This window comes from Neomonachus schauinslandi, chromosome 7, assembly GCF_002201575.2.
Source record: "Neomonachus schauinslandi chromosome 7, ASM220157v2, whole genome shotgun sequence".
Classification (NCBI taxonomy): domain Eukaryota; kingdom Metazoa; phylum Chordata; class Mammalia; order Carnivora; family Phocidae; genus Neomonachus; species Neomonachus schauinslandi.
In genome coordinates, this window is record NC_058409.1 from 87,130,725 (window position 1) to 87,146,419 (window position 15,695).

The following is a 15,695-nucleotide window of genomic DNA, read 5'->3' on the forward strand; positions in this document are numbered from 1 at the left end:
ACGGTCATAGAACCTAAGCATGGTAAACTTGGTATTTTGAAAAACCATTGCCTTTTTATTGTATCCTTTTAACATCAAATTATTTGTAACACGCTCAATCTTTTTGTTTCTACCCCCCACCCCCATTACATTAGATCTTAACGGACTGGCCACAAAGTCAAATTCATCGGCAATATAACAGCTGTAATATAGGATGTTTGTGATCCATCAGGGAGAAATGAGTATATCTTTCTCTTCTGAAACAGGTCGTCAGTACCTTGAATGACATACATCGATGTCCAGAATTTGTTCAGAGGGCTTAATGGAAATGTTAAACATATAGTGCATATAGTATTACCTGTTTCAAAAAAAGTATAGATAAATAATTTATTAAAAAATATATACACCTTGTATATTTAAGCCGTATTTGAGAACAGGCTAGGATAGAATATCAAAAAAAGATATTTACTAAAGAGTTAGAAAGTCATTATAACCTACAGATAAATAAGATAGGTTTGGTCCTGTAAGATTTTTAACTACTTCAGATACTTTCAGAACTTCCAAGTAGTTGGAGATAGAGTTCAGGAGGTATTCTTGGTGTTCAGTGCTTAGAAGGACCTCAGGGGCTGCTCCAGTTCTTCGGAGAAGGCTCTGCGTCAGGGTTCAAGTCCGCGGCATAGATGAGCAGGAGCTTCAACAAGTGCACTTTGTCTTGGAGCTGGGGCGCCAGCGGCTCCCCCAGGATCTGGGTCAGGCGGCTGCGGAAGGCCTCAATCTGCCTCTCCACATCCAGCGCTGTGATGTCATCCCCTTGCTGGGGCTTGGGCTTAATCCTCTTGATGATTAAGTCTTTCCGATCAATCACTGAACTCCGCAAGTGCTCTGCAAGAGGGAAAAAGTCAGCTGAACTCCTCTGAAAGGCTTTTTATTCCTTTATGACTTAAGAAGAAGTCCAATTTTAGTAGGTAGGGCCTGGGCAAAGACTTGACTGGTGGTTACAGGAGTACAAGTCAAAGGTAATTTGAGTATCTGTGGTCACTCAATTTCTAAAAGGTCCTTTGTTCTTGGTTCTCTCTGGTCCTCAAGTTTTGCATATTAAAATTGTACAAATTAAAATTGTCTTAGTTTTTTCCCCTTTGTTGATTTAAGCAATGAGCCTAGATTAAACAATGCAACTATACTTCAAGTTAATATAACACTTGCAAAAAACCCATGTGAATTTTTAATATCTTCTGGGAGATTGATTCTAGTATAAAAAGAATTGTAAAGCAATATTGAATTAATTTCTTAGTTTGTTGTAGCGTTGGTCTATTGTAGTAATTCTGTTGAAAAACAATTTCGTGTATGTTGTATGATAGACCAAATAAATATATCCATGTTCAGAATAAGGGTTCTTGCTGTGGGAGAAGAGTGATTCAGTTATGGAACAAGGGGAGAGGAAGAATTCTGAGGGACTGGAAATTGAGGTATTGCTATGAACTCGTATTTCTAAAAAAAATTATGTAATTTTCTAGCTCTGTTGTCAGAGGGCCTAGAAGCAGGTACCCCAGTAGTAATCAGCATATTAGCACCCAGATCTTGATTTCTTAATGCTTTTCCCCACTGCCTACCGAGAGAAACCAGAATTTTTTTGGAGGAAAGGCCGATTCTAGGACCATGGCAAGGAAATTACAAGGTGAACCTGGAACATCTTTTATAAGAAAGTAAGGGAATGCTTAAAAACAGAGTGGGGGAAAACGCGCGTGCGCACACACACGGGAACACGTCAAAAGGACACAGAAGCCAGTGTGAAGAGGCCTCTTATTGGCTACGTTTTGGACATGATCGTTAAAAAAAATGACAAAAATGGGTTATAGGCATGAAATTTTAAAAAGTGCGGAGTCCACAGTAAATAAAAGAGGAGGGGAGGAAGAAGGGAAAGGTCCTTTTTGCAGAAGAAGGCCAGTTAAGAAATGTAGAGGCAACGTATAACTAGAAAGCAACCACTTTTCAATCTACTATTGTAATGACTGATCCGGGTAAGAACCATCAGTGGGTGCTAAAACCCTTGAGTGAAAGGCTGAATAGGATATTCACAGTCTCAAAGTTTTACTCTCTGGATTACTTAACTTTTGTCTAGTACGGCAAAATCAAAGGAGTATCTGTTCTATAATCCAAAATTATTTTACCTACTAATGTGTTTCCTTTTGCCTGGTGTTAAAGTGTGAATCAAGTTATTTATACCCAGACTAGCTATTTTATATTTGCTCTCATTTTAAAGAAGTTTCTTTTCTTACCCATCTGAACAGAAACTAAAGCTACAGAGTGGAGAGATAACTAGAGAAGAGAAGCAGCCGGCCTCAGCCCAATCCACCCCAAGCAGCAGCCCCCACTCCTCCCCTAAGCAAAAGTCCAGGTGAGCCCTTCTGGTGAGCCTGCCGAGCTGCAGTGTGCTTCTAGAAAAGCTAGTGCTGCATACAAAATTGGAGTTTAAGCCTGTGGTTTCAGAGGGAGAAGGGGGAGTTGACAGTTCCCAGTCTCTTGGCATGAGATACTTCTAGAGGCATAGGAAGGGGATATAAGGATATGCTTTATTCTTTCCCTTCCAGAGGCTGGTTCACTTCTGGTCCTTCCACAGCCTTGCCTGGCCCAAATCCTGGCACCATGGATTCTGCCAGTGGGGACAAGGACAGAACTAATAACAGAGCAATGGGGAAATCTGATAGATACTACCTTAACCAAATGATCACACTTAACATCACCAATAATGGGACCAAACTGACATTATCGCCTCTTGCTGTCATGTGCTGGGAAGGAGTGTACATCTTCATCTAGTCAGTGGTCTTGCCAGTAGGATTTAACAGAACTCTGATCATGAGGAAATAATTAAGACAACCCCAATTATGGGATATTCTACAAAATAACTGGTCTGGGCTCTTCAAAAATGTCTGTATTATGAAAGACGAGGAAAGGGTGGGAACTGTGTAAAAGGAGACCAAAGAGTATACAACAACCAAACGCAAAGTGTGATATTTGGAGCCTGGCTCAAAACAGACCCAGCCGCCTATAAAGGATACTACTGGGACATGTTAGAGAATATTCTGTTAAGGATAAATTTGTTGAGTGTGATAATGAATTGTGGTATGTATGGGAATATCCTTATTCTTAGGCCAAAGTATTTTTAGGCATGAAGGATTCTGATGGTGCAACTTACTCTCAACTCTCAAAAAAAAAAGTATTCAGGTGGATCAATAGATAAACCAAAATGTGGCAAAATGTTAACAGCCAGTAAATCAACATAAAAGGTAAATGGATGTTCATTGTACCACTCTTTCAACCCTCCAAAAATAAAAATATTGAGGAAAAGTAAAAGAAGTTATAAAGGTCTCTCATCCAAATCCACAGATTAGCCCCAACAGGATTCGGGAAGTATATGGAGTTCAGGCAAAGGAGCACGGCTGTGGTGAGCTTTGAGGACTTGCAGACTCCCAGATGCACCAGCATTCACTAGAGCATCACTTCCTCCATCTCCTCATTTAGAAGATGGGGATAACGGCACCTCTTCTAGCAGGGTGTTTAGGACTGAACTACATCATATCCAGAAATTTGGGAAACAGAATAAACTTGTTTTTAAGCAATGTACTAAGTTACACTTTCAAATAATATGCTGAATATGTTTTTCTTCAACCTTCAGGTATCTTTTCAGGTAAAGTCTCTCTAAATTTATAGCACCGGGCCTAACTGTAAAGTGAAAAAGAGTACAACAAACACTACAGAGTGTCTAAAAAGGAAACAGGAAGCAAAGCTGCCTTGAGATGTCCTATCAGGGCCCTTTCAACATTCAATCAACACAAATTCCAGTGAGCACCTACTATGCATCTGGAAGTGGGCTACTCTCTGGGGATACAGTGCAATTAGAGACGTGGGCCCAGCCCCCATGAACTGACATTCTAGTTGCAGGAAGCCTAACAGTAAACCAGCCAACAAAAACAATTATAGTTTTGGTGAGTACAATCACAGAAATAAATCAGATGCTGTGAGAAACAGTGGCATTGGGGGGATGAGGGAAGCAGCCCACTCTACTCAGGGCCTCTTAGCTGAGTCCTGAAGGATGAGAAGGAGGCAATTGTGCAAAGGTCTAGGGGAAAAGCAGTTCAGGTAGTGAGAACAGTAAGTGTAAATGTCCTGAGGCAGGAAAAGCTTGTTTTGAGAACTAGAGGTAAAATGTGGGTGGTAAGGGAAAGCGGTAGTAGAGGAGACTGGAAGGTAGGCTGGGCCACAGAACAATGTGGAGTTTGGCCTTTGAGAGCAAATGGAAGCATCTGGAGGGTTTTAAGCCAGGGAATGTGCTCTATTTTACTCTGCTACTGGTGGAGAATGGTTGTAGGGGGACGAAAGTCTTTTAGTAAAATGTAGTTTTTGTAAGGCATATGCTACTCTGAAAAATATGAAAATGATTTTGAAGGAATGGAAAGAACTGGCTGAACAGAGGGGAATAGGGAAGACTTGGAGTGGGAGCAAGAAGAATTTGGAGTTTATTAAAGTAATACAAGACATTCAAAGAGGTAAATGTTGGCAGTTCCCAACCAAGCACTGTCCAAGGGAGAGGAACTCTTGGCCAGTGGACTTCAGCCATTCTGGTCCAGTTGGCAAGGCCTTGGATTTTATGCTTCGGTAGGCATGGGAGGTCTTATATCAGAGGCTGTTGGGAATACTGTGTGAGGCGATTTATGTAAAGGGCTTAGCACAATGCCTTATGCAAGATGTTCTGGCTCATAGTATTATTATTAGGTTCCTGGATCAGGTTACTAAGGGTAACTACTATTATTATTATATTAATATTTATTTATTTATTTATTTATATTTATTTATTTATTTATTTATTTAGAGCAGGCGGAGAGGGGCAGAGGGAGAAGGCGAGAGAGAAACTAAAGCAGACTCCATGCTGAGCACGGAGCCCAACCTGGGGCTTGATCTCACAACTCTGAGATCATGACCTGAGCAGAAACCAAGAGTCAGATGCTCAACTGACCGAGCCACCCAGGCTCCCCCTAGGGGTAACTATTATTATTTTATCATCATCTTCATCTTCATCATCATCACTATAGGAATCTCCAACTCAACAGTCAAACTGCGCTTTTTCCCTTCTCTACAGATCTTTCTCCATTTATGTCCGTGTCAGCAACGGCAGAACCCTGAAGCCTTACTTGCGACTCAGTTACCCAAGCCCTGACAAACTGATCTTCAAAGTGCTTCTGTTCTATCCACGGCCTTCCCCGCTGCACAACCCACACCCTCGCCACCATGACCCCTCCCGGGACCTCTCTGGTCCTCCGCCAAACTACTTGCCACACCTCAGGCAGAGCAACCTTATGCAAAACCACTTTGATGGCTTCTCTTCACTCTTGGAATCAAGCTGACATTTCTTAACAGGGCCCAGAAGGCCCTTCGTGCCCTATCCATCTAATATTCTAGTCTCATCTTGTGCTCGTCTCCCCTTGCTCTCTACATTCCAGTCTTACTAGCTTGTTCTAAGTTCCTTGGACTCGCTAAACAACTTCTTGCCTCAGGGCCCTTGGACATGCCATTTTTTTTTTTTGAAAGATTTTATTTATTTATTTATTTATTTGACAGAGAGAGAGAGACAGCGAGAGAGGGAACACAAGCAGGGGGAGGGAGAGAGGGAGAAGCAGGCTTCCCGCGGAGCAGGGAGCCCGATGCAGGGCTCGATCCCAGGACCCTGGGATCATGACCTGAGCCGAAGGCAGTCGCTTAACTGACTGAGCCACCCAGGCGCCCCGGACATGCCATTTTTAATTTTTCTGGAAAACTTTGCCCTATTTGCCTGGCTAACACCAGTCCTGTTTTTTTGTTTGTTTGTTTTAAGGATTTTATTTATTTATTTGAGAGAGAGAGCATGAGTGGGGGTGGGGGATAGGGACAGAGGGAGAGGGAGAAGCAGACTCTGCTGAACAGGGAGCCCGATGTGGAGCTTGATCCCAGGACCCCGAGATCATGACCTGAGCCGAAGGCAGATGCTTAACGGACTGAGCCACCCAGGCACCCCACCAGTACTTATCTCAGTTGAAGTATCACTTCTTCAGGGAGGCCTTTGTGGGTCCCTCCAAAAATAGATTAGGTGCTCCTATTTTGCGTACTTCTTTCCTTCAGAGCATTTATTTTAATTGTGGTTATATGTTATTTATGTGATTATTTGTTCAGGGTCAATCTCTTCACAGTAAGCTCTATGAGGGCAGGGGCCACGCTGGTCTTATTCACTGAAGTTTTCCCAATGTGCCAGGCACACAGAAGGCATTTCATAAATATTTGTTGCCTGGATGAATATATGACTTGAATTGATCTTGCCGTCATCTGCTTTTCTCCCGTCTCTGGACGGGGCTCCTCGTAGGAAGGCTGTGTGTGTCTCTCCTCAGAAGGAACTGAGGTCTGACTTCTGTGGGTCATCCTGCCTAAGTTGTCTAGCCAGGTGCAATTCAGGAAAACAGGTGTTTTCTTCCTTTAAATACTGTATGTTTAAATTCCTAGCATTCATAGTTTCAAAATAAGAGGTATTAACAATTCACAAGTATCAGGAAAACTCATGGCATAAAGCAAGTTGCCGTTTTGCTGAGGCTCAAACTTGAGCTGTGGCACTGGGGTGTGGTGGGATTGATTCTCTCAGCCAGAGAGTGTGAGCTTACCTGGCGGCCCGGCATCTATGCCCCCATGGGGCTGCTCTGCCTTCTTTGGAAATATTTACAAAGTATGGGGCTTCAGGATATACTTTTCCCCAAGGTCAAGGGTTTGAACAAAAGTAATTTAACCATGTACCGAGAGTTTAGAAAACAGGGAGTTGGAAATTCCTTAGAGTCTCACCTAATCTCACCCAGTGATTTCACAGAACAATAATTCCTTCCGGTGTGTTTTCACTGCACATAGACTTTGGCAACAGACCTAAGTTTGAATCCTGGCTCCTCACTTACTTTTCTCTCAGCCTTTGTTTCCCCGTCTATAAAAAGGGGATGATACTCACTTTCCCCAGGTTATTGGATTATATATGCCAGGGTGTGTGAATTTACCTAGTCTTTCTTCTTCTCTTCCCCCATGCTAAGATGTTCCCCTAAACAGAGGACAAGCTTGGGCTCCCCAACCTCTTCCCTTCTTCTCCTATCCGTGGAGCTGGACAACTCAGGCTGACCCCAAATGCCTTCCACAATGTCCTCAGACCACTTGCAGAGGGCAGAGATGACTAAGGAGCCCTCACAGTAAAAAGCCTACTGACAAGGATACTGACCATGTCAGGGTGCCATTTAGCTGCCTTCTTTGGAGGACATTGTTTCCGAACTATTGGTTCTAAATATTTTTTCTCCTTCTTAACTCTTGGTCTCCAAAGAAAGTAGAGAGAATGTTAAGGATAAAATAGCACTGGAACACATCCCATTTATTCTTGGTCAATATACACTGGTCTAAGTTTTTCCTCTTCCTTGTTAGAAGCATAAAAATATTCTGGAATGAAAGTGGATCCCATGTCCATCTTAAGTTACTATTGCCCCCAAGGCCCAGCTGTATTCCCTGGGAAGCAAAACAGAAGTAAACAAGGAGTGTTAAAGGTGAATTTTAGGGCGCCTGGGTGGCTCAGTTGGTTAAGCGACTGCCTTCGGCTCAGGTCATGATCCTGGAGTCCCTGGATCAAGTCCCGCATCGGGCTCCCTGCTCGACAGGGAGCCTGCTTCTCCCTCTGACCCTCCCCCCTCTCATGTGCTCTCTGTCTTTCTCATTCTCTCTGTCTCAAATAAATAAATAAAATCTTTAAAAAAAAAAAAAAAAAAAAAGGTGAATTTTAAATAAAACCAGGCTGCTTTAATATTAAACTTTCTGCGCGATCTCCAAAAGAACAATTATGTAAACCTTGATGAGGCTAAGTACAACATGGAATTTGCCTCTGAGGCTTTGTTCTGAGAAGGACATGTACCCTTCTTTGAGGGGGCTAAAAAATGCACAAACTACACAACCATAAATGTCATGGCCTTGACAATGCCCTTTTTAAGTTTTAGTTACAAGAGGCTGAAACATAAAGATCTCATAGCCTACTCCTGGCTGGGCAAATAGGCAGGCTGAGATTCAACTAACATTGAGTGCTCACTATTTTTTCTCACATCTTTTAACAATCAGTCTCGAAAAGGTCTATAATACCATCCCCATTCCATAGAAGAAAATGAGGTTTAGAGACATAAAGTTAGCAGAGTAAGTGGTGGAGTTGGGATTCAAACCCAGACCTTCTGTTTTGTTTTGGTTTTGTTTGTTTTAAAGATTTTATTTATTTATTTGACAGAGAGAGAGATAGCGAGAGCAGGAACACAAGCAGGGGGAGTGGGAGAGAGAGAAGCAGGCTTCCCGCTGAGCAGGGAGCCCAATGTGGGACTTGATCCCAGGACCCTGGGATCATGACCTGAGCCGAAGGCAGACGCTTAACGACTGAGCCACCCAGGTGCCCCTCCAGACCTTCTGTCTTAAATTCAGTGCTGTTTTTTTCTCTACAATAGCTTCCCCAGTTCCAGGCCTGAGAGGGTACAAGGGCCATCGTACCTTCCCCAGTGACACTACTGAGCTAAAATCAACCTCAACATGATCGTGGCAAGTAAATATAAAATGTATATTATATAGGGGCGCCTGGGTGGCTCAGTCGTTAAGCGTCTGCCTTCGGCTCAGGTCATGATCCCAGGGTCCTGGGATCGAACCCCGCATCGGGCTCCCTGCTCAGCGGGAAGCCTGCTTCTCCCTTTCCCACTCCCCCTGCTTGTGTTCCCTCTTTCACTGTGTCTCTCTCTGTCAAATAAATAAATAAAATCTTAAAAAAATGTGTATTATATATAAATGTATATATTTACATATAGTTATATATAAATATGTACTGTCCCTCCTCACTGTTTGAGGATAAGTTGAACATTGTGCCCTTCTACCCCTCAATACTTCAATCTGGACTTTGTAAGACTGAGGACAATTATTTTCATAAGCCAGGATCGTTATCAAAAATAGGAAATTTAATATTAGTATAATACTATTATTTAATCTATTTAAATCTCACCAATCATCCCAATAACATACTTCATAGCTTCTTTGCCCTGGTTCAGGAGCCCATCCAGGATCATGTTTTGCATTTAGTATTAATGTGCTTTAGTTTCTTTCTAATCTGGAACAGTCTCTTGGTCTGTCTTTGTTTTTAAGACACTGGCACTTTTGAAGAGTACAAGTCAATTATTTTGTGAAAGGTCTCTCCGTGGGAATTTGTCTGATGCTTCCTTGTGACTAGATTCAGGTCATGGATTTTTGGCAAGAACACTACCTAAGTGATGACGTGTCCTTCTCAGGGCATCACATTAAGAAGAATGTGTTTTCTCCCCTAAAAAGTTACTATCTTTTGGGGCACCTGGGTGGCTCAGTTGGTTAAGCACATGACTCTTGGTTTCAGCCCAGCTCATCATCTCAGGGTGTGGATGGAGCCCCACTTTGGCTCTGTGCTCAGCAGGGAGTCTGCTGAAGATTCTCTCTCTCTCCCTCTCTTTCCCTCTCCTGCTGCCGCTCCCCCTGCTCATGTGCACACTCTCTCCCTCTCAAATAAATGAATAAATACATCTGTAAAAAAAAGTTACTATCTTTCCTTTTGGAATTAATAATTACATCAGTAATTGGGAACAAGGGCCTTATTAATATTTGGCTAATAAAATCATTCTCACTTGAAGCAGCTCTTCCATTATTACCCTCGTCGATATTCACTTCCTGAGTGTTAATTAGTCTAACTCTCCTGGATCCTCCTTGATCACTGGGTTTGCCTGGGACTTGAGCAAAGCCACTTTCACAGACATCTTACAACTTCTGCAGGATGTATGCTTTTACCTTGCCACTGATTTGCTCTGGCTCTGTATCCTACTGACAGATGTTTACAATGTCTACAGTCAATGAGCAAGTGACCCAGCAAAGACTTGCAGTGACGGGCAGGGTAAGATGCCAGGGCTAATCAGGTCATTACGGAATACTCCTGGTATGATGACTGCTGCTTACCTGTCAACCTAATAACTGCAAGGACCACTGTATTATCTGCCATAACGGAAACATGTGAATTCTTCTGATTTATAGCAGTGATTCCAAAGGTGTCATTCCTTGTTCCTTGTAGTTATAACCAAGGAACGATGCTTTACTTAGACTAACAAATTAGAATCCTCCATGTAACTCCAATTCATAACAGTGGCGATTGTGAGACTCCCATACAATCATCTTTGTGAACAAATGCTGCTTACCTCTTAACACATGCTGATAACTGGATAACAGGAACTGCAGGTGCTCAACCAGTTCGTCCCACGTCTGCCACTGGGTTTTATCCGACTGCGGAGAAGTGAAAGCAGTTGGTAGGAGGTGCCTTCTTCAGTTACATGCTCAAGGGTGAGGGGAAAGGTGTTCTAGGCCTGACCGAGGCAGGGAAGCATGTACCTGACACTTGAGCAGTGATGTGGAATTGTTCAGAAAGTAGAGGGCCTGGGCCAGAGACAAGGGCAGGCGGGTGGGCGTCTCACAGCTGTGGAGGAATATGATTTCTAACACTTTGCAGCGCAGAAGGTGGCTTTCCATGGTAGTAAAGAACATCTCCCTGCGTGGAGAAGAGAGAGAGGGTTAACCATCCCCACTATCACTTCAAGGAACATATACCACAATTCCCTCTGAAAGCTCTAACCTTTGCCCTAAAACAGAGGTGGCTAAGAAGGAATATGACAGAGGCCTACAAATGCACAAAGCTTGTGAACGAGGCAGAGGTGGGGTTGTTCATGAATTAACAACTGCCAGAAGGAGGGAAAAGTCTTTGATATTTGGAAAAGAAAAGTTTAGGACACATTAAAAAGATTAACTTCATATTGTAAGAGAATTAATACTGGGAATAAATATTTGTAAATGCCCACAATTTGCCAGACACTGTTTGGCACAGCAAAGAATATTAAGATAAATAAAAGAAGGCATTTCTCTCAAAAAGCTGACTGTTGACCAGAGGCAAAAGGTATGCAATGGGAACCGAAATAAAGTGTGGGGCCAGTGCATGTGTACGTGGGCTGCCCGTGGTGCTCCAGGGATACGCACGGGAGAGAGGACACTTGGTCAGGGGACTAGAAGGGGCCTTCTAACGGAGGAAGAGGCGCGGGACAGTGGTCTAGGAAGAGCAAAAAAGGCTCAAGGCAGGAGGCATTCCACCAGAGGGGAAAAACCTGGACAAAAAGAAAGAAGTAAAAAATACACAGCTGTGGGCATTGCAGCTTCTTAAACTTCAAGTCTAGGACTTGAGTCCCTCTGGGGGGACATGCCCTGGACTTTGTCACTTTACCCAGTGCAGGACTTGACCAGCAAAGGTGGGCTGCAGCATATTCAGAATCTCAGAGAGGGAGAGCTACAAAACTGCAGCTGTGCTTCGGGAAAGTTAATCAAGCTCATTGTTCTAGGGTCTTTTAATTTTTTTTTTCTTAAAGTAGGCTCCATGCCCAGCTTGGAGATTGAGCCCCCGACCCCAAGATCAACACCTGAGCTGAGATCAAGAGTCAGATGCCTAACCGACTGAGCCACCCAGGTGGCCCTTGTTCTAAAAGCAATGTCAGCTTCCAAAAGAGTGTTATAAATCTCAGATGCACAGGGTGCATCTCTGGACTGCCCGAAGGTGTTAGCTTAAAGGTCTGTCTGTCAGTCCTTGTCAGGTCTGCTGGTCATAGTAGTTCCGGAAGCAGACACCTTGTGAGCACATAAAGAGGTACAGCAATGAGGAACACAGCTAGCCCTGATCCAAGAGGTTTTTCTCCTCCAACATCTTGCCCCTTTGTAGTTTTGCAACATCTGGAAAAACAGGGGGTTCTTTGTGCCACTGCCATTTATAAAAATGATAAATCATAAAGTATCTATTCATTTTTATTTTCTTTTCTCCTTTTCCCTTTGCTTTTGCACCAGGCACATATATTATTTGTAGAAAAGCAAAGTTTATAAAGCAAAATGAATATTTTTAAACTTTCCCTCTTACCATTCAAAAGTTTTAAAAAGTCTACAATATTTATGAAAATCCATTTTATTTCTTTAATGAGTCGAAAATCATTGTATACCTTCTCTGACAAAATTTTCTTTTTCTTTCTTTTTAAGTAGGCTCCATGCCCAGTTGGAGCCCAACACAGGGCTTGAACTCACAACCCCAAGATCAAGCCCTGGACTGAGATCAAGAGTGAGATGCTTAACTGACTGAGCCACGCAGGTACCCCACAAATTTTCTTCTTTGATGCAAGGAACTCCAAAGGACTACATTTGCAAGATATTCCCCAAATTCTTTTTAAAGTCCAATTTCTAGGGGCACATGGGTGGCTCAGTCAGTTAAGCATCCGACTCTTGGTTTCAGCTCAGGTCATGATCTTGTGGGTTGTGGGATCGAGCCCCGCATCCAGCTCTATGCTCAGTGAGGAGTCTGCTTGAGATTCTCTCCCTCTCTCCCTATTTGTGCGTTCTTGCTCTCTTTCTCTCTCCCAATCTCTTTCTTTAAGAAAAAGTCCAATTTTAGGGATGCCTGGGTGGCTCAGTCAGTTAAGTGTCTGCCTTTGGCTCAGGTCATGATCCCAGGGTCCTGGGATCTAGTCCCACATTGGGCTCCCTGCTCAGCAGGGAGTCTGCTTCTCCCTCTCCCCCCTCTTTGTGCTCTCTCTCTCTCAAATGAATAAATAAAATCTTTAAAAAAAAAGAGTCCAACTTCTACTCTGTATTTGGCCTATTTCTCTCACAAGACAGTTTTTCTATTCAATAACCTTTTATTTCAAACTGCATTTTCTCTTCTAATTTTGTTTCCAGGGCCTGTATTTGTCTTGGTTTTATAATCCACAGGTGGCATACTCAGAGATATAAAAAGGACAAAAAGGTAATTTTAATGCATTGGCCATAGCAGGAAATGGAGGTACAAAATCTATAGCAATTCAAATTTGAATTTCAAAAACAAGATATAGAGGAAGGCCAACATCCAGATTCATAGAATACCTGGTATTGGACTTACCCTCCTGTCATAAACAATTATAAAACTGGAGAAATATATGCAATAATCATTTTCAGGCATTGGACGAGCTGCTTCAAAGTACTGTTATTCTTAAAAGAAGGGAAACAAAAGTGACAAACCCCACATTTATCCCAAATTTCTTATGGGGGTACTTTCTAAGGCAGAGGAAAGTGTGGGTCCCAAACACAAAGCAGTGGGCTTGCTGGGCAGAGGAAAAGAGACTGATGGTTAAGACAGCTGAAGTGGCTGGAATTTGTATTGGAGGAGGAGGAGCTCAAGAAATGTGTGTAAAGGGGGCCCTGGCACATGTGCAGGAAGAAGCTCAAAAGCCTGAGAGAGAACAGCAACTGGAGCAGAGATTCTGGAGATCTCCCAGCGCTGAGATACTGGGGTTTCAATGAGCCACAGTGGAGAGACCTCACTGAACATCTTGGGCCTTCAGCTGAGACCCCAAAAGGACTAAGCCTCAAGACTCAAGCCCTTTAATAAGAGCTGCTTTAGAACCACCCTTACAAGTCCTAGAAACAAGCCTCAACAGGAGAAAGCTAATCTGCCAGTAAATCAGTCGCCTGCCAGAATAAAACTCACTACTCTTTAAAAAACAGGCAGCAAACCAGACCTTCAACAACACAGCATTTATAACGTCCAGCATACAACAAAAAATTATTAGTCAAGGGAAAAAGCAGGAAAATATGACCCATAGCCAGGAGCAAAATGTCCAGAGAAACAAACAATATCCAGAGATGTTGGAATTAGTAGACAAGGCCTTTAGAACAGCTATTATAAATATGTTCATGATTAACCAACCAACCAACAGACCAAGATGTATATAATGAGTGACTAGGTGGGGACTATTAGCAAAGAGAAACGGAAACTATAAAAATGAACCAAATGGAAACTCCAGATTTGAAAAATACAATATCTGAAATGGAAAAAAAAAAAAAAGATCACTGGATAGGCTTAACAGCACCCTGGGCATTCTGAAAGAGAAGATCAGGAATCCTGAAGACTATCCACACTGAAGCAGAGAAAAAAAAAATCAAAACAAAGCAAAACAACAATAGAAAACATCAGAACCTTAGTGATCTGTGGAACAGTGTCAAGCAATCCAACATACATGTAACTTGAATCCCCAAAATAAGTTAAGAGTTTGCGGCAAGAGCGCCTAGATGGCTCGGTCGTTAAGTGTCTGCCTTCGGCTCAGGTCATGGTCCTAGGGTCCTGGGATCGAGCCCCGCATCGGGCTCCCTGCTCTGCGGGAAGCCTGCTTCTCCCTCTCCCACTCCCCCTGCTTGTGTTCCCTCTCTCGCTGTGTCTCTCTCTGTCAAATAAATAAATAAAATCTTAAAATAAAAAAAGAGTTTGCGGCAAAAAAAATTCTGGCCAAAATTTGATGAAAAATATCAACTCACAGATTTAAGAAACTCAATAAACCCCAAGCAAGATAAATGTACAGAAAATTACATGTAGGTATCATAATCAAATTGCTAAAGATCAAAAATAAAGCAGCCAGAGAAAAAAGACATATGACATATAGGGGAACAACAGTAAGATATTCTAATAACTTCTCATTAGCAAGTCAGGAGAAAATGGAACATATTTAAAATAAATAAAGAAAAAAATACCTATCAACCTAGAATTTACATCAAGTAAAAACACCATTCCTAAATGAAGATGACATAAAAACATTTCCAGATAAAAGCTGAGAGAATTTATTACAAGTAGGCCTGCACTACAAAAAATACTTTAAAAAGTAAGTTCTTTGGGTGGACAAGAAATGACACCAAATGGAACTTGAATCTTCAAGAGAGAAGGAACACCAGAAATGGTAACTCTGTGGGTCCCACGTATTTTTTTTTTTTTAAGATTTTATTTATTTGACAGAGAGAGACAGCGAGAGAGGGAACACAGCGAGAGAGAGAACACAAGCAGGAGGAGTGGGAGAGGGAGAAGCAGGCTTCCCACACAGCAGGGAGCCTGACGTAGGGCTCGATCCCAGGACCCTAGGATCATCACCCGAGCTGAAGGCAGACACTTAACAACGGAGCCACCCGGGCGCCCCACCCCACGTATGTTTTTTTGTGACACCACCAGGCAATTAACTCAATTCCGGCACTCTCTACCTGAAGATAGCATCAGATCCCAGAGGTTATGGGCTTGGTCCTATGAGACTCCCTCCACCCTCACTTAAGATGCCACTCTCACGTCCAGATTGTCACCTGTGTTTCTGGATGACTGGCTGTAGATCAGAGGTTCCCAGGTCTCCCTCCTCAGGTTCAATTAATTTGCTAGAGCAGCTCACAAAACTTAAAAAAAATTTTTACTTACTAGTTTACCAGTTTCTTATAAAGGGATATAACCCAGGGACAGCCAGATGGAAGAGATGCATAGGGCAAGGTATGTGGGAAAGGGTGAAAAACTTCCAAGGTCTCTGGGGCTGTCATTCTCCTGGTATCTTCCTGTGTTCACCATTCTGTAAGCTTTCTGAGCCCTGTCCTCTTGGGTTTTTACGGAGGCTTCGTTAGATAGGCGTGATGGATTAAATCACTGACCATTTGTAATTAAACTCAATCCCCTGCACCTCTCCGCATCCTGTAGCTGAAGATGGGGTGGGGGAATGGTTGGGGGGTTGGGACACAGTTCCCATTCTTACCCTAGGGGCATTCCAAAAGTCACTTCATTA

General features: G+C 42.7%; 1 protein-coding gene across 1 annotated transcript in view; it reads right to left on the reverse strand.

Moving 5' to 3' along the window:
- Nucleotides 1-423: 423 nt before the first annotated feature.
- SIMC1 (SUMO interacting motifs containing 1) overlaps nt 424-15,695 on the reverse strand; it is a 92,762-nt gene continuing 77,490 nt past the window's right edge. The window contains exons 7-9 of the mRNA XM_044916822.1: nt 10,444-10,600; nt 10,254-10,338; nt 424-861 (exon numbers count right to left, since the gene is read on the reverse strand). Coding sequence (XP_044772757.1) covers nt 599-861; nt 10,254-10,338; nt 10,444-10,600 — 505 coding nt within the window. The 3' untranslated portion in view covers nt 424-598. The remainder of the gene's footprint in view (nt 862-10,253; nt 10,339-10,443; nt 10,601-15,695) is intronic.